Source organism: Leucopleurus acutus, assembly GCF_964270905.1.
Source record: "Leucopleurus acutus genome assembly, chromosome: 7".
NCBI lineage: Eukaryota > Metazoa > Chordata > Mammalia > Artiodactyla > Delphinidae > Leucopleurus > Leucopleurus acutus.
The window spans coordinates 1,337,952-1,355,014 of NC_139150.1; the positions used below are offsets into that span (position 1 = coordinate 1,337,952).

At 58.4% G+C, this 17,063-nt stretch overlaps 2 protein-coding genes across 5 annotated transcripts; one reads left to right on the plus strand and one right to left on the minus strand.

Annotated features, from left to right (window-relative positions):
* Positions 1 to 332: 332 nt before the first annotated feature.
* On the minus strand, positions 333 to 8,748 carry PMPCA (peptidase, mitochondrial processing subunit alpha). Its single transcript, XM_082843620.1, has 13 exons — positions 8,659 to 8,748; positions 7,324 to 7,526; positions 6,811 to 6,890; positions 6,503 to 6,585; positions 6,238 to 6,332; positions 5,397 to 5,497; positions 4,524 to 4,787; positions 4,124 to 4,216; positions 3,911 to 4,029; positions 3,715 to 3,805; positions 3,563 to 3,625; positions 1,909 to 2,053; positions 333 to 909 (listed from the first exon to the last, which is right to left on the minus strand). The coding sequence occupies exons 1-13, from the start codon at positions 8,727 to 8,729 to the stop codon at positions 740 to 742; spliced, it is 1,578 nt and encodes a 525-aa protein (XP_082699746.1). The 5' UTR covers positions 8,730 to 8,748; the 3' UTR covers positions 333 to 739.
* Positions 8,749 to 8,862: 114 nt separating this feature from the next.
* ENTR1 (endosome associated trafficking regulator 1) lies at positions 8,863 to 15,662 on the plus strand. Of its 4 annotated transcripts, none has more exons than XM_082841999.1 (10): positions 8,863 to 9,058; positions 9,159 to 9,308; positions 10,046 to 10,114; positions 10,875 to 10,987; positions 11,285 to 11,692; positions 12,215 to 12,288; positions 12,923 to 13,034; positions 13,330 to 13,392; positions 13,825 to 13,964; positions 14,692 to 15,662. In XM_082841999.1, exons 1-10 carry the CDS (start codon positions 8,989 to 8,991, stop codon positions 14,789 to 14,791), a joined length of 1,299 nt encoding a protein of 432 aa, XP_082698125.1. In that variant the 5' UTR covers positions 8,863 to 8,988; the 3' UTR covers positions 14,792 to 15,662. The 4 variants fall into 4 exon arrangements, with proteins under 4 accessions (XP_082698125.1, XP_082698126.1, XP_082698127.1 ...); XM_082842000.1 differs by having other exon boundaries at positions 14,696 to 15,662; XM_082842001.1 differs by lacking the exon at positions 9,159 to 9,308.
* Positions 15,663 to 17,063: the final 1,401 nt, after the last annotated feature.

Sequence of the window (17,063 nt, forward strand, 5' to 3'; positions counted from 1 at the left end):
AAACGTTTATTTGATGGCCTCAGATCGCCCCTCCCTCTCCCAGCTGCACAGCAGGGGCTGCACTTAGCGTTTCAGAAAATACGGCCTGGAGACGACTCTTCTCCACAGAGCTTTGTGGCCCGGTTCTGTGCAGCCCGCTGGCGGCCAGGAAGCCGCCCTCTGAACCACGGCAACGTCAGAAGGACCCACGGCAGCCACTGCAGGTGCCCAGCCCTGCAGGGCCCCGCGTGCGGCCTCAGCCCTCCCGCCTTTCAAGCCCGCCTCCCCCGCCCCAAGCTCCCCACCTCTGAAATCAGAGCCTTACTCCTGAGGGCAAGAGGCCACCCCTCACTGGTCAAGCTGGACGGCGCATCGCCCCGGGACCCTCAAGGTGCTGGCATGGGTGGCCCTGGCCTCCCAGATGCAGGCGGGCTGATGGGCCCGGGGGCCTCAGAGGAGAGGTCAGGCCTCGCCCGCCCAACGACCACCGGCCTCGGAGAACCGCGCAGTCCCCCACCTGCCGAAACCCCTGGGGAAGCAGGAAGACTAGCCCGGCTCGACGCCAGCCGGCTGCCCCAGCCTCCCTGCGCTTCCCGTTTCCAGCTGCAGTGGTGGAGAGCAATCTTTATTCCACTGATTGGCACGTCCAATTCTGAAGGAATTCACATTTAGGAAAAGTCCCACAGTCTGCACCGTCTGTGAACGTCTGCCCTAAAGTCACCCCGAAGAAACGCGTGTGGACGGTGCTGCTGCGGCGCCTCTACCGGAAGAGCCGGTACGTCCTGGGCAGGCGCCCGTCCTTATTCGCCAGTGCCGCCTGGACGTGCTCGTACGCCGGCAGATCGCTCAGGTCCCCCAGGGCGGCCACTGCGGGCTTCCTGCGGAGCATTGCAGAAGCAACTCTCTTGATGTCCTCTGGCTTCACATCGCCTGGCACGGGGAAGAGAGGTGTCAGGTGAACACCCGACCCCGCGTGGACCCCACTCCTCTCCATGCCGTGGCTGCGGTCCTGAACAGACAGAGGGGCCCCCAACCTGCCACCGCCTCCCCACCTGCGGAGGAGGGATGCTGAGGACCCCAGAGGGTCCAAGCGCAGCCACGTGTGGACCGCACGGTGAGCTTCTTCGTACGCGAGCAAGTGTCAGCTCCACCTGCATCCGGACACGCCCTCCCCCAGGAGTTAACGTGACTGATGAGAAAAGAACCACCCTCAGCTAGGAGTGACCCACATGGCGAGTCTGCAAGGCGGGGAACCAAAGCCTCAGCGCCGCGTGGACGAAGGGTAAGGTCAGAACGAGGGGGGCTGAGGGGCTGCACACGTGGCCCAGCCTTGGAGGAGGGAACCACACCCCTGGGAACTTATTTTCTACAGAAGACGAGGCCTCAGGGCGACCAGGTGCTGTCATACTCTAGGGGCTGAGGGGCTGCACGTGGGCGGGGCAAGCACTGTCCGCAGCAGGACTCCAAACCCAGCAGACGCCCGGCGACCATGTCAGCTTCACCCGGGGCGACTCGGCCCCGCAGACAGTAGGCAGAGCCCTTCTGGGGTGCGGGCCCTTTGGGAATCTGACAAAGCTAAGACTAGCCTGTCCCCCAAACAGTCACAAGCAAGTGCAGCTGGGCCTCCTGGAGGCCACTCACAGGAGGCCACGGACACCTGCCGCAAGCCCCCGGGGCAGCGCTGCTGCAGCTGGTGTCTCTCCACGCACAGCACGGCACCGGGCCACGCACTTCCCACCCACTTTCCCATTGAATATGCGTTGAAACCTGTAGGGGTCGTGAGAGGCCCTTTCATTAGGGGGCCAAAAGCTGGAGTCACATGGGCAAGGCGCTCAGCCGGCGCTGGCAGGGCCGGGAAGCAGACCTGGGAGAGGACAAGGCTTGGGGTGCGGTCCTGCGGGGCCACCCCGCCCTGGGCCCGGGACTCACGGATGAGCGCGCACAGCTCGTGGGGCAGCTTCCTGGAGCGGGTGGCCAGCACCTGCCTCCCCACGTCCTCGAAGATGACGGGCCTGGCCTCCAGGTTCATCATGAGCATGGACATGAGCTGCGTCTTGGCCCGCTCCAGCTCCACCTGCGGGGTCACATGGCTCAGTCCCTGGGCTCACGCCCGTCTCCCAGCCAATCGCGAACGGCCCGGCCAGCAGAGGGGCTGACGGATGTGTCCTGGCGAAGGGTCTTCCGCTTACCCGGGGCTAAATAAGGGAACACGGCCCCCTGTGCCTGGGCTCGCGGCCCAAGTCACCAGCAGATCCCACCATGTTTCTGCCTCTGTGCTTTCTGGGTCACGGCTGGAACTACACTAATAGGGCCTTTACCACATTCGAAATAAGGGAGAAGTATGTGCTTCCCTGGAGTTCTTGGGTTTACACTTTGCCATGCAGCAGGGAAGAACACCAAACACCCAAACTGCAGGACCCCAAAGCTGGCCACACATTGAAATCACAAGGAAAACAAACTCAACACCGGCTCTGGGGCTCCCCGCAAATCCCGGAGCAGGGTCTTGTCAGCTACGTTCACCGCGCTCCCTGGGAAATCCGCAGGAGCCAGCTCACACTACCAGCTCTGTATCTGGGGCCAAGTTTAAGACTGCAGCTCCAGTAAGTTCCGTTCCTGAAGCCCAGCCTGGAGCACAAGGGCAGAGACGGGGGCGCTGGTGAGAGGTGCAGGCCGCCCACCGGGGAGCTCTCAGGCCTGGAGAACAGGTGCTGGAAAACATCTCAGCTGCCTAGAGTCTGTGTGTCTTTTAAGTAAAATAACTCCTGATTTAACACACGTCTTGATCACTTTTGCAAGTTCAGGCAAATAATTTTTATCTCAAGTTGCCTTCACGTTAGAGAAAAACACTTTTTCTAGCCGGACGCTAATGGAACCACCACGTGTAAATTTTTAAACACGTTTTTACTTTTAAAATAATGCTTCTTTTTCTGATTAAAAACAGAGTATGTGGTTACTGCAGAACACATGAAACGTGCAGAAGAGAAGCCCTGAGGTGAACCACACCCGCTGACCCCGAGCAGGCTCACACGCTGCGCTTCTCTGCTGCTGTGTGCGTGTATGTGCCTGTGCGCGTGCGTGTGCACACACGTGTCTGGGCATACCGCCACGTGTAGTGTGTATATAGAATCTGCTTATTGGTGCCAGTTCTGATCCAGGAAAAAAGGCAAGACTTCTAAACACGCGTGGTATAATAAAAAGTAAATGAAAAAAATGAGGGAACAAAATCTCAGGTCAAAACATAAACCAGAGCCAGGAAAGAGCTAGAAAAATGCCCTGCGTGGCCCGCTTGTTCTGCTCAACGCTGCTCCAAGGTACCCTTTTACAGAAGGACACAGGGCAGGCACAGGAGGCACAGGCTCAGTCAGAGAAAGCAGACCTGGCGCTGGGGGGGTTCTCAGCATCAAGACCAGGGAGGACGGGCTCCCACGGGGGCAGGTCTGGGTCACCCCGGGGCTGTGCTGTCCTGGCTGGGATGCTGGTGGTGTGGGCACAGAGCGGGGCCCTCTGCCGGCCAACCCTACACCATGTTCTCTACCCATCGAACACCACAAGGATGTTGGAAATGGCTCCGAGCCCTACTTACCACATCCACAGTTCCAGCCATTAAAACAAACTCTCTCGTGATGATTTCCACCATTTCTCTAACCTGTAAGAGAACATAGAGCGGGAGAGCATGATCTCAGCCCAGCAGCCTTCGTCCCCCGGTTCCCACAGTGAAGGAGGCCCGGCCCTCACCTGTCTGGGGTCGGCGCTGGCGTGAATGCACAGGAGGCCCGTGTCCTCGTAGCTGTGGTGGTAGGAGGTCGCGTTGTACATCCAGTGGTGCCTGTGAGGGACGTGGGGAGAGGGACGCCAAGAAGGTGTCAAGGCCCCAGAGCATGCTCGGCTGGACCGGCGGCCCCGACGCAGCGGGCGAGGGCACCCAACCCACCTGTTGAGCACGTTGAGGTAGAGCCTGGTGAACATGCCCTTGCCGGGCCCGCCGGCCGAGAAGGAGCCGCCGCCGCCCATCATCATGTTCAGCACCGCGAAAGGGAGGAAGTCCCCCTCCTGCGGCAGACGGATGGCAGAGCTCAGCCTGGGCTGAGCCCGCGCAGCTGTGAGGCCTGCTCCGGGACGCCCTGCCTGACCGCCCAGGACTCACCAAGAAGGAACAGCTCTCCAGGCCAATCATGATGTGCGTGAGCTCAGGGAACGGGGTGGGGCCCAGGCTGACACTGGACATGTCCCTTTCCAGCTGGAACCAAGAAGAATGCGCTCAGTGAAAGACGCGTGAACTCAGTGAAAGACCACCAGGCCTCGCACGCTTCTCAGGTCAGGTGGTATAAACGGGTCTACAGAAACCGTACACCAATATCAGGAAACCCCTCGAGAGGCGCGAGCCAGCCGAGCCTCCAGTCCAGGTGGAACTCGGCTCTAACAGGAACACGGGTTAAGGTGAAGCCTGGTTAAGGTGACCCTAACACCTTCAGGATAAACACAAGGTCGATCACACTGAAAAAAGAAGTCAAAGAAAGCATACACAACCCCAGATCATGGCTCACCTTGACGATGCCCCCCGTGTACTGTGCCACCGATCCGTCCACGTGCACGGCCGCCCCACTGCCCCAGGCAGGGCGGGTGCCCAGCAGGTACTTCCGGGCGCATTCCACCAGCTGCTCGTGCCCCACCCCCACCCCGGCCAGCACCATGCGGTCCGGGGTGTAGTAGTTTCTCAGGTAGGAGTGAAGCACCGATCGATCGATCTTTGCTATGTTCTCCGTAGGGCAGAAACGGTGGAGGCCAACTGTGTTCTCCCTGTAGGCGGCCTTGATAAAGGAAGCAAGAGACGCACGAGTGACAAGGAGAACACAGCCAGGCCTCCCCAGGCAGGCCGGGGCTGCAGCAACTCCCGGTCAGATGGGAAAAGCCCAGGCCTCCCCAGGCAGGCCGGGACGGCAGCGCCCTGCGGCCAGGTGGGAAAAGCCCGGGCCTCCCCAGACAGGCCGGGACGGCGGCGCCCCGCGGCCTGCTGGGAAAAGCCCGGGCCTCCCCAGGCAGGCCGGGACGGCAGCGCCCCGCGGCCTGATGGGAAAAGCCCGGGCCTCCCCAGGCAGGCCGGGATGGCAGCGCCCCGCGGCCAGGTGGGAAAAGCCCACCAGCTGCTCGTTTCAGCTCCCGTTTGGCAGGAACAGCTCTGTGTGTTTACAGAAAGAGTAAACCTGCCTCTCCGGAACAAAAACTCGTAAGAAACGTCAAATAAAAGGCTCACTCTACAAACCTCGTTACCGTAAGGATTAAAAAGTTTAAAACTTGCATAGCTAACAAATTCAGAAATTAAAAATGTCCTGCAAGGTGGCATCAGGCAGGTGAACGACCCCCACCGAGCCCGGGGTCAGGGAGCGAGGCCGTGGAGGTGGCCCGCGTGTCCATCACACCTCGTGAATCATCTCGGTGAGAAGGGGCTCCGGGTCGGGCCGCATGCCGAGGTCCTCCAGCTCAAACCGGACAGCCATACGCGTCAGCTCGATTTCTTCATCTGCAGAGAACCAGAGACGAGGCTCAGCCGGAGGCCGCCCCGAGCCTGGGTCGCCGAGCGGGGCCCAGTGTCGTTCATCGGCAGGCACGGGCAGAGCCTCCTCTGCCTTCCTCCGCGGCAGAGCTGGGGGGCACTTGTACGAGCGACGGGGAGAGTGCCCTGCAGGCCGGGACGAACTGTATGAACTGGGCCTCCTCCCCTCTGCCCGGAAGCAGCCACCTGGCCCCGCTCCGAGCCATGGCTTCCTCCCCGTACGAGGCACTGAGGTCCAGACACAGAGGCACAGACCAATGGCGGGGGTGTGTTTCATCAGGTAACTGGAACCTGGGAACCCCAAGGCCAGGCTGCTGTGAAACAGCGCAGCTAGCCTGGCCGGTGTCAGCTCCTAGAGGGAGCCTGAAGCCCTGCCGTTCGCAAGGCTGAGGACGGGAATGGGGCAGAGACACAGGAACTTCTGGTAGCACGTCGGTCAGGGTGTTTAAACACCGTCTGAGATGCTTTTCTGAAATGCAAGAATCATTTCGCTACAAACGTCAAAGAGCACAGAGAGGAAGTGTCGAAGTATTCAGTATCAAGGACGTTTCTAATCGTGAGCGCTGTTTCCAGTGACCCCCTGCTGACTGTCACTGGTGGGCGGGCCCAAGGCTCCATGACACAGCGCCCCTCCCCGGGGCAGTGAGTCAACACACCTCCCAGCACTGCCCCCACCCCAGGACCCCTCAAGCAGGCCGAACGCACACCTGTTAGCCTGGGGTGCAGGACCACGTCTGCCAGCAAGCCAACTACCGTGTCCAGGCCTTTGGAATCAGCAGACACAGCATACATGGTGGTGTCTCTGGAAAAACCAACAAGACCAACATTGGGGGCACTAAGGTCACGACAGGTGTATGCTGGGGTGGCAGGGGAGGCGGCTGGCGCCAATGGGAGGGGCTCAGGGGGACTCTGACCAAGGATGAGGACAGTCCACATAATAAAAGATGAATCTGTACGTGAAAGCTGGCGTACCTTGATGTCTGGCAGTCACAAATACCCCCGTGCTTCTCCAAGGTAAGCAAAATTTCATCTTTGCTGTCAAATCGATCAGTAGACTAGGAAAAATGAGTAAGAGAACCTACGTAAGACACGCAGAACAACCTCCAAGATACAGTTTTTAAGAAAAAAATTTACTTTTGCTTTCAGAACACTTAACTTAGAAACCTTAATTAGTATTGACTTGGCAACTTAAGCATTTATTAAAATATCCACTTTAGAAAAGCAAACCTTGACAGATTCTTCCCAAGTATAGCCTCAAAAATCACAAGTTGGACACTGACCGAAAATGCCAATTTTTCCAAAAAGTGAGCAATTCCACTGAGATATTTTGCTTCATATCTTGATCCAGAGTTAATAAGAACTGGCAATAAAAATAAAGTTGACACGTTAAGTCAGATATTCAAAAGAGAAAATTTAATCAAGACAAACCTTTTAACATAGTAAATATGACTGAAACAGCCAGATTTAAACACATGAGGACGACAAGTACGTACGTTACCTCGATTCCGAAGGTTTTCACAGCTACATACGTACGTCAGTATTTATAAAATTACGTACTTTATATCTGTGGTAGAAAACTTTTAGGACGACAGAAAGGCAGAAAGAATGAAACAAAACCCACCACCAGGAGAGCCACCGTTCATACTCTGCTTGCTAAATCTTCAGATTCTACACCATGCTTTTTCACTCACGACACAATTCATGACGATGCCCTAAGTACAACTAACAGTCAACTGAAGTGTGTGCATGTTACAACAAACGGGGCCGCCCGCGACGCTACCGACAGCACTTACTTCCTACTGTACAAAACTGTCCAAACTTATTTTGGGACGCCACACGAAGCCCATTCTCCAGTGTGGTGACTCTGGTTTCAAACTTTTCTTGTCCATCAACTGTGGCAAAAACAGGCTTGGGTACTCCGGGCAAGGGGGAAGAGAGGGGGACGCTGGGATAGGCACCGCCACTACTGAACTGCCTGTACGCAGGGGCTCCAAACCTGAAACACAGAAATCGGCCCAGGTATAATACAACTGAGATGGTGGGACCTGTGGTGCCCACCTAGGTGCAGTTACTTGTGTTCTGTGTGCATTTAAAAAATCAGCATCTCCTTATCTAGAGGACTCTCCAGAGACAACACAGAGGAGTGACCGAGAACACCACTGAGGTGTTCCCAGGGACATGCGGCAAGTTGGTTCAGGCCTTTAGGCCTCAAATGCCGCCTCCATGAAAAGACGGTTAAGTGGGTTAAGTCTGTTTCTACACGCTGAGCACTTGGCCAAGCCCTGCCCTTCAACAGCCCCCTGGCGCCCAAGCAGAAGCCACATCTCTTCACGGGGTCCCGAAGGCCTCTAACTCCCCCTCCAAACTCATCTGCTAGCCCCCCCCGCCCCAGGCCCGGGTCCCACTGGCCGGTTGGTCCGTCCCCTGGACACACTGGCCCATCATCCCCTCGCTGCTGTTCTCACGGTTCCCGGCCTGACCCGCCTTCCCCGGCACTGTTCACAGGGCTGACCCTTCTCTCAGTCCCCGTCCCTTGTCGCAGATGTCACCTCCTCGTAAGCTGCTCCTCCTCGTTCCACCTGAAGTTAGTCTCTCCTGTTTCTTACTCCCTTTAAAGCTGACACTTTGGGCATGAGACTGCCTGGACCCAGTGCCTGGTTTCTGCCCCCATCGCACCCAGGATCTCACAGCGAGGGATCAACACCCATCTGTCGCCTGAATGAAAGCGCCAGGGCGGGAAAAGGCCAGACATCCAGACGAGAGGGGACAGAGCACAGCAGTCAAGGACATGGCTCTGGCGACCACAGAACCCAGGCTTGCCGGCTCGGCCTCACAAGGGGGCACGCGGCCGGAAGGGGCCGGGGCGGAGATGACACGTGACTTCGGACGAGCACCCCCCGACCGCCCGGGAGGAGAGGGCGGGAGAGAGGCGGATGGGGCTCGGGACCGGAGCCCGGGGCGCCATGGGGGTAAGTGCCCCCGTCGCCTCGGGGACCGGACGGGGGTCCCGCACTCCCAGCCCGCTTGCCGGGCGCCGCCCCTCGGCGTGGGGGAGCCAAAGGCGGAGCGTCCAGAAGGGCGCGGGCCGCCCCAGCCCCCGGCCGATCCCCGGCCGGCCCTCGGCTCACCTCAGCCGCGAGCGGCCCCACGAGCCCGAGCCTCGCAACAGCCGCGTCGCCGCCAGCACCATACCCGCCATCTTGAGTCACCGCCCACCGACTCTGTCGTCACTTCCTGTTCCGCCTCCGGCCCCCCGCCCCCGCCCCCCCGGCGCCGGCCCGAGGCGTTCGGGCTTGCGTTTCCGGTGCGCGGAGCAGAAGCAGCGGCCGGAAGCTCGGAGCAGCGGCCGAGGGGCGGGCGGCTGGGGCGGTCGACTTGGGCCGCGGCCTGGGCGGAGTCGGAGCCATGGAGCCGCCGCTGCCGGGCTAGGGAGGGCTGGCGCCGCGGTGCCCGCGGCGATGGCGGGCTACGCGCGTCGCCCCGGCGTCGCCCCGCTGTCCCGGGCCCGGAGCCTCGTCATTCCGGACGGTGAGCGGGCGTGGGGCGGGCGGGGGTCCGCGGCCCGGCGTCCGCGCTGAGGCCCAGGTGAGGCGGGCGCGCGGTGAAGTCGCTCTTGTTGTTATTACAGCTCCCGCGTTCTATGAGCGCCGGTCTTGTCTCCCCCAGCTAGACTGTGAGCGCCCCCAAGCCAGGGGCCTGGAGTCCCACTTCTTCGGCATTCGGCCGACGTTTATGTGCTATGTGCCCAGTCCGGTGCTAGCTTCCGTGGGAGACACAGGTGAGAGACGAGCCTCAGGGACTCCCGGTGCCGGCACTACCTGTAGGTCCCGCGCGATAGCGCAACTCACCCCCGGCCCAACGGTGACCGCTAGCCCCACCGTGCGCCGGGCGCGGGGAGTAGGAGACGTAAGTGGATAGGAGTCCCGTCCCCTGGAGCTCACAGTCTCCTCTTGGAGAGCCCCCTGCCCCCCCAGCCAGACAGTTCCAGCACACCGTGGCAAATGCCGGCATAGAGGTAGGCCCAGTGGCAACACAGGAAATCACCTTGCTCTCTCAGGTGGGAGGATGAGGGAACCTTCATCCAGTAGGCCAGGCTGGGAAACCAGGTGTAGCCATCCTCTGGTCGCTGCAGCTGGGCAGAGGCCATCTTTAGTTCATCCTAATTCTCCCCGAGCGGCTACACTGCCTGCCTGGGGTCCAGGGTGTTCAGGGAGCGTTTAGGTGGTTCTGTCAGGGTCTGAGAGCCAATGACAAGCCACGAGGGCATTCAGGAGGCACCATAAGACGGAGGACGTGCGCCTGCCCCGCGGGGCATCAGACCTACGGGAGCTTTTTCAGAGTCACAGGTGCCAGGGCCCATGGATGTCAGACCATCTCCAGGGGCAGGAGCCCGGGGACTTGTGCTTTGAAAGTTGCCCAGGCCGTAAGAGCCACTGCAGTAGAGACCGCATGTCAAAACAAGCTGTGGTCATAAAGGCCTCCCGTGATCACGGTGGGGTGATGATGTCTTTGCAGATTTGGGCTATGGAAAGGGGAAAGGCACTATGCACGGTCCATCAGGAGCCCAGAACACACACTTTGGAGGTACAGTAGTTCAGTAACCCTTTCTTTTTCTCTCCGTCCATGCCTCTATGTGGCAGGCACGTGCCCAGCAGCAGGGCTGGCAGTCTGACAGCATATAACCCGAAAGAGCAGGTGGGGGTGGAGCCCCACAGTCGATCTTGACCCGCGGGTGGAGGGAAAGTGGGCACAGGGGCAGGAGAACCTGGGCATGAGGGATGGCAGGGGGTGGGAAGTCACACCTGAGGGGGCTGAGGAGACAGTGGGGCCAGGGTTACAGGAGCCAACTTCATACAGGGTTGACACCTGGGCTTGGATCACTGGTGGGCCAAAAGGGCCGCAGGGTGGCTGGTTGGGTACCGGCAGAGTGGGAAAGAGAAGGGAGAGCTGGAGAGTGAGTGGGGAAAAGGCTGGAGGTGGAGCAGTGGTTCCTGACGTGGCTGCACGTCCGCTCTGCCAGCCTCCAGCGTAGGCTGCAGCCCAAGCCCTTTGCATGGGAGTGGAGGCGCGTGGCAGCTTTAGATGTCCCCAGGTGGACCCCGTGGGCAGCAAGGTGCGGGGACCGAGGAGCTGGGACGAGAAGGAGAATTTAGAATGCCCGAGTTGGTCTGTTTTATCAGCCAGCTTTCTCGTTTCCCAGTGTCGCTGAGGTCTGGTGGAAGGACGAGGGCAGTGTTCCCCATCTTAGATGGGGTCGTGTTCAGGAAAGAGCAACGAATAGGGACGTTCCCTTTAAGGACCTTCAGAAGACGTTTCACGTTTGTGACGTCTGTTATCATCTCAGGTGAGAAACTTGGAGATCTTGAAGAGGCAAATCCATTCTCCTTTAAAGAGTTTCTGAAAAGCAAGAACCTTGGCCTGTCGAAAGAGGATACTGACAGCAGAATTTATTCAAAGGTAAACCTAAGGCGTTGTTTGCAGCGACCTTAGACAGAAAACCCTTCCGGAGGCCGTCTCTCTTCTGACGTGCAGTGTTGCTTCCCAGGAGGCCGGCCGAGGGCTGTGGGGCAAAGCGGGGCAGCTGCTGCTCCCGGTGGAGAAGTCGTGTGGCACTCAGAGCCGTTTGGGTCCTTCCTGCCCCCCACATTCTCGGCAGCCAAGATGGGCCCTTCTTCTTGTTCCAACCTCAGACGTCTAGGAAGAAGGGCCTGCGACGGCTCCGGAGCCTGAGCGTCGCCTCCCTGTCTTCTTCAGGAAGCCACGAGGCACTCGCTGGGACTCGGCCGCAGCTCCCCCACCTCCCAGGCCATGGGGTATGGCCTGGAGCATCAGCAGCCGTTTTTCGAAGACCCGACGGGGGCTGGCGACCTCCTGGACGAGGACGAGGACGAGGACGAAGGGTGGGACGGGGCCTACCTGCCGTCTGCCGTGGAGCAGACCCACTCCTCCAGGGTTGCCGCCAGCACGTCGCCCTGCAGCACCTATGTCTCCTTTTTCTCCAACCCGTCGGAGCTGGTGGGGCCTGAGTCTCTGCCTCCGTGCATGCTGAGCGACTCCGACTCCCGCGTCTCCCCAGCCGGGAGCCCCAGCACCGACTTCACAGTCCACGGAGAGTCTCTGGGGGACAGGCACCTTCGGACGCTGCAGATAAGTTACGAAGCAGTAAGTGAGGGGGCCGTGCGTCGGCACCCTGATCACGGCTCGTGTCTAAGCAGCATTCTTGGAGGAAACCTGGAGCCCCCGGTGTCCCTGATGGCTGGGGGTGGGCTCTAAGGACAAGACAGCCTGTGGTCTGTCTGACCGGCGTGAGCGTAACTGCCAAAGTCCTGCGGAGGGCTGTGAGGGGGCGTGAACTGGAGCAGAGGGGAGATCCTCAACGCGCTGCCCTCAGAAAAGGGTCCACCCCAGCTGGTGGCTCGGGGACAGCTTGCCCAGTGTCCTGAGGGCATTTGAAAAATTATAGTCACCTAAGAGTTATAAGATCTCAGTAAGATTGGAGTCTGTGACTGTAGTAGGCCTTTAAAAAGCAGAAAACCTTGTTCTTGGTTTTTCTCTGTATGTGGACCGTAGAGTGGCTCTTGCAGTGTTTTTGTTTATCAAGAAGTTGCAGAGCCAAGTAGCAGAAGTACACATCCCTTTGCAGTGAGACACCGAGCTTCTAATGAGGATTTTCTTTTTCTGCAGCTGAAAGATGAAAATTCTAAGCTAAGAAGAAAGCTGACCGAGGTTCAGAGCTTCTCTGAAACTCAAACAGAAATGTACGTAAGTTTTGAGTTAGGCTTGCAATTCAAATTATCTTCTGACCCTCAAAGAAACCAATGCGAAAACGATAATGAAGTATCAGAATTGGACTGTGCCTGGGTTTTTATTGTTTGTTTTTTTGTTTTGTTTTTTAAAATTAGTTTGTTTATTTAACTTATTTATTTTTGGCCGCGTTGGGTCCTCGTTGCTGCGCGCGGGCTTTCTCTATTGCGGCGAGCGGGGGCTGCTTGCGGTGCGCGGGCTTCTCGTTGCGGTGGCGGCTCTTGTTGCCGAGCACGGGCTCTAGGTGTGCGGGCTTCAGTAGTTGTGTGAGGGTGGGTTTTATTGCATTAAATCCTCAGCATCAGATACGTTTCTTATGTTTTGCGTAAAAGTGTGTTTGAAACAGAGCAAAATCAACCCCACTTGACAATGGAGCAGCAGAGCTGTCAGACGGCCCCAGGGCGCCCCTGACCGCCAGCCGACTGGCATCCAGCTCTGAGGTGGTCGCCTCACAGCTGTTCCTCCCAAGGTGCATTCTGAAACCTTGTGGTTTTTATTTGATCAAATCCAATTAAAACTGCTTATAGTCTGACATTCTTAGAATTAGTCAAGGGAGTTACTAGTCACCTGGGCTTTTTCCTTAACAAGGGTGAGGACACTCGAGCGGAAGTTAGAAGCGAAAATGATCAAGGAGGAGAGTGACTACCATGACCTGGAGTCGGTGGTGCAGCAGGTGGAGCAGAATCTGGAGCGCATGACCGTGAGCAGACAGGCGCCTGGCTCGCAGTGGGGGGTGGGCGGGGCCAGCCTGGCTGGACACGGTCAGGTGTCTGCTGTGTCACTGCCTACAGGGCACTGAGTCCTGCCCCGGGGGCACATGGGTCTGGGTGGGCCCAGGCAGGCCGGCAGTGAGCAGGGCCCCTCACAGTGGGCTGCCCAGCTGGGGCCGCCAGGTGAGGGAGGGGGACGGGGAGGGAGGGGATGCGCCCTGTGTCCATTTTACCGTATCAGTGATGCTTCTTATTTTTTTTCTCTTTTTGTGGGGGGAATAACAGAAACGGGCAGTAAAGGCCGAAAATCACGTCCTAAAACTGAAACAGGAAATCAGCTTGCTCCAGGTAACTAGAGAGAGGGGCTTAAACGGTTCACATATTCGTGAATTCCAAAAAGGGCACCAAAGAGTCTCTGCTGGGGTTTCCTCCCCTCGCCCTCCCGCTCCCCCGCAGATGAAGCACCCAGATCAGGACAGAGTGAGCTTTCGTGCCGGGCCTCCTGGTTGTGCCCAACAGGAGTGTCGAGGGCATCACTATAGAGCAGGGGGTGGCACGTGCACACCAGGCGACAGGCGAGGTACCAGGGACGGCATTAGGCCCGTGTCCTTTAGGAGGCCTGCTACCCCCCAGTTAGGAAAGGGCATCATCCCCTTGTCGCCTCTACCTAGGGTGCCTTGTCTGGTTTCAGTCAGATGGCCTTTTAGCTGCTCTCCTGTTTAGCCAGGAAAAAGCTCTAACGCTGCCACGCCCGTCCCCTCCCCCCCACCCCGGGCCCAGGCGCAGGTCTCTAACTTCAAGCACGAGAACGAAGCCCTGCGGTCAGGCCAGGGTGCCAGCCTGGCAGTGGTGAAGCAGAACACCGACGTGGCCCTGCAGAACCTCCACGTCGTCATGAACAACGCGCGCGCCTCCGTCAAGTGAGTGCAGGGCCTGGAGGGGTGCTTAGCCGATGTTTCCAGCTGCAGCCTTGGGGGGTGGGGCTCAGTGATCCTGTTCACTCCGCAGTCATACGACACATCCTTGGCGAGCAGGCCCTCCACGGTCCCCGGGGGGATAACCGTTCTCACCTGGGAGGCTTGAGGGTTAACGTCAGCCAGACCTGAATCACCTACAAGACACCAAGGTTTTGAGTGAAAAAGAATAATACTTTCCCTCTTATAAAAACACATACACTTGAAGAAGGCCCAAGATGTGCAGGGCACAGTGAGGCTCCTGGGAGGGGTCGGTTGCCGTCGTCGTGATCTCTCTCCCGCGGGGCTGAGCTCAGCAGCAGCGGTGTCCGGTCAGAGCCGCTGGTAGGGAAGCCCATCGGGTGTCCAGACACAGCTGTGGGTAGAGAAGCCCGTCTCGTTTAAGTCCAGTACAAAGAGTCTCTTGAGACTGAATCTAAGATTTAAAAACTCTGCACTTTTCACTCTGGAACTTCTCTGCTTTAACGCTTCTGGGTTTTTTGGGGGGTGGGGGCGGGGGGCTGCGTTGTGTGGCTTGCGGGATCTTAGTTCCCCAACCAGGGAACCAACCTGTGCCCCCTGCAGTAGAGGCGGGGAGCCCAAACCACTGGACTGCCAGGGAGGTCCCAAAGCTTCTGTTATTGCCCTGGAGCAGTTGTAGAAATCATCTGTAACATCTGTGCTTTTATTTCAGGCAGCTGGTTTCTGGAGCTGAAACGTTGAATCTTGTTGCTGAAATCCTTAAATCTATAGACAGAATTTCTGAAATTAAAGATCAGGGGGAGGAGTCTTGAGACCCACGGAGGTGCTTCCAGCTCACAGCTCTGTTTACATCCTGAAACCATTACCTGATGGATTCCAACATGCCACCATGTCTCTGAATGTGCAGTCTTCACACACAGTAAAGATACCTATCACAAGATACTAATTTCACGGCCTGGAACAGTATCATGAGCCACACACAGGGAGGAGCAGCCCCTGGATGCGAGAGCCGCACCTGTGCTCCGTGTAGCCCTCCTTGGTGAGCTACGGGCGCTGATCATCTGCTGGAAGACATTTCTATAAAAGCCGGTGCTTTTTTTTAGAGTTACTAAACAAAAACAGCAATTCTGTGATGAGTGTTTTCCATTGTCATTCTAGAATATGAACTGTAAGATAAGTTCAGTTGATCGTCTTTGCTTTCGTAAGTAGAGAAAAACACTAAATGAGTCACAACGTAAGCGCTCGCCTCAAACAGGGACCTGTGCCTTACTGGCGGTGCTCTGCACCCCCTCTGGCTCACAGCCCACTCCTTCAGCTTCGGGGTGGGGGTGGGGGCTCCTGTGGTTGGTGACCTGAGCGTGGATGCCCCACGAGGTGGTTGCCATTATCTTCCCGCAGGGATCAAGGTCAGCACGGGCATTCCACGGTGGGGCACCACCTAAGTGCACTGGAAAACTGGTTTTGGCTGGAGGGTTTTGCTACGCATTCCAAGCGGCATCTTGTAGGATGACATATAGGATTCAGGGACTTGGAGCCGAGGCAGAGCCTTCCCAGGTCAGGGCGATGTCTCCCCGGGTGCCTTTCCAATCCCTTCCTGTTGGAGGGGAGGCGTAACATGCACTAGATGCCTTTTTGGCTGTTTTCCTACGGATGTTATTTTTTTAACTAAACGTCCTTTTTGCATCCTGTTCAAATTGACAGTTTTCTTATTTAATAAATTCTAAAATTCATATGCAGTGTCCTTTTTTTCCCTAATTCAGCCCGTTCTTTATGCTTGAGAATCACGCTGCTGACCGTGGCCTAATGGGTGGTTTGTGCTGATAAATGAAAAAGCCCAGGGGGTTAGGGTGGACCCACACCGGCTGCTAGGCTCGGCTGCAGGGACAGCGCGCTGCGGACACGCGCGGCACAGCTGCGTGTCTTGGGTGGGACAGGTTGGAGTCTAGCATGGGAGCATTTGAGGTCCCCTGGTTGGACTTACAAGACGTTTGAACTGCTAGGCCCTGTGATCTCAGCTACAGGTAAGAGCCTCCCAGCAGTCCCCACTGACCCCGCCCTTCATCTCACTCCCACCCACTACCTTGTGCTCCTGCCCGTTGGTGAAAAGTGGGTTCCGGAATCAGTTTTCAGAGCAGACTTCAGACAGGGTGGTCTAGTAGGAGAGCGTTAGAGTGAGCCTCTCTTCTGGGTGCGCTCGCAACAGCGCTGGGGCTGCTGGGGGGGCGGTGCCTGGGCCACAGGCCTGGGCAGAGGGCACAGCATTTATTTTACAGGGACCAGATCACCGGGCTGGAGGGCTGGGGTGGGCACAGGGGGTCTGGGTGCAGCAAGGAGGGGGGTGGACACGCAGGCTTCTGTTACACTGTTCTCTGTGCCTTTGAAGTGTTCAACAGTAAAAAAAAAAACTTCAGAGAACAATTCACGATGACTTCGTTGAACATGCATCTCTGCCTGTGCATCTGGACCCCGTGGGCTCGGGTCCCGGACTATTACGGGGGCGCTGAGTGAGCACGGGAAGGACCGGCAACTCTGTGGGCCCCTCGCTGCAGGTCCCGCTTTGAGCACCAACCCGCGCCCCCCTCCCCACCGCCGCCACCCCACCTGGCTCACGGGAGGGGCGCCTGCTCCTACCTCTCCCGGCATCCTCACTCGCCTTCCAGGACTCGGCCACCGCCCCCGGGAAGGCGCACTCACTCTGGAGGTCAGGGGCCCTCCCCGCGGGGGCGCGTCGCCGGGGTGAGGCCGGTCGTCTCCGACGGGCTCGGCGCACCGGCCCCGTACGGCCCGGCCGCGACAGTCGCGAGCGCTCGGCGGGTTTTCTCCTCGGTTCCTCAACCAAAACCCCGGACACAGCTAACGGAGAAACAGCACAGACAGGCTCGGTGGCTGCGGGAGGTCCCACAGCGAGGGAGAAGACTCCGGACCCGGTGACCGGGCCCCTTGGGGCCGCAGCGAGGCGCCGGCGGGCGCGGGTAGTCCCGCGGGCGGCCGCACGGAGGCAGCACTGGCCCGCCCGAGAGCCCCGTCCCGGCGTGCCCCGCGCCTCCGCCAAGGCCTTGGAGGCGGGACTTCCGGTGTGCGGCT

Bases quoted from the DNA above. Each gene is read 5' to 3' on its own strand.
- PMPCA (XM_082843620.1), bottom strand. From the start codon at position 8,729: ATGGCGGGTATGGTGCTGGCGGCGACGCGGCTGTTGCGAGGCTCGGGC. The intron at 6,333-6,502 runs GTACGCCAGCTT...TGGTTTTTCCAG, and splicing joins TGTGACTGCCAGACATCAAG to AGACACCACCATGTATGCTG. The intron at 3,806-3,910 runs GTGGGTTGGGTG...CGTCCCTCACAG, and splicing joins TACCTCAACGTGCTCAACAG to GCACCACTGGATGTACAACG.
- ENTR1 (XM_082841999.1), top strand. From the start codon at position 8,989: ATGGCGGGCTACGCGCGTCGCCCCGGCGTCGCCCCGCTGTCCCGGGCC. The intron at 9,059-9,158 runs GTGAGCGGGCGT...TTGTTATTACAG, and splicing joins GAGCCTCGTCATTCCGGACG to CTCCCGCGTTCTATGAGCGC. The intron at 10,988-11,284 runs GTAAACCTAAGG...TGTCTTCTTCAG, and splicing joins ACAGCAGAATTTATTCAAAG to GAAGCCACGAGGCACTCGCT.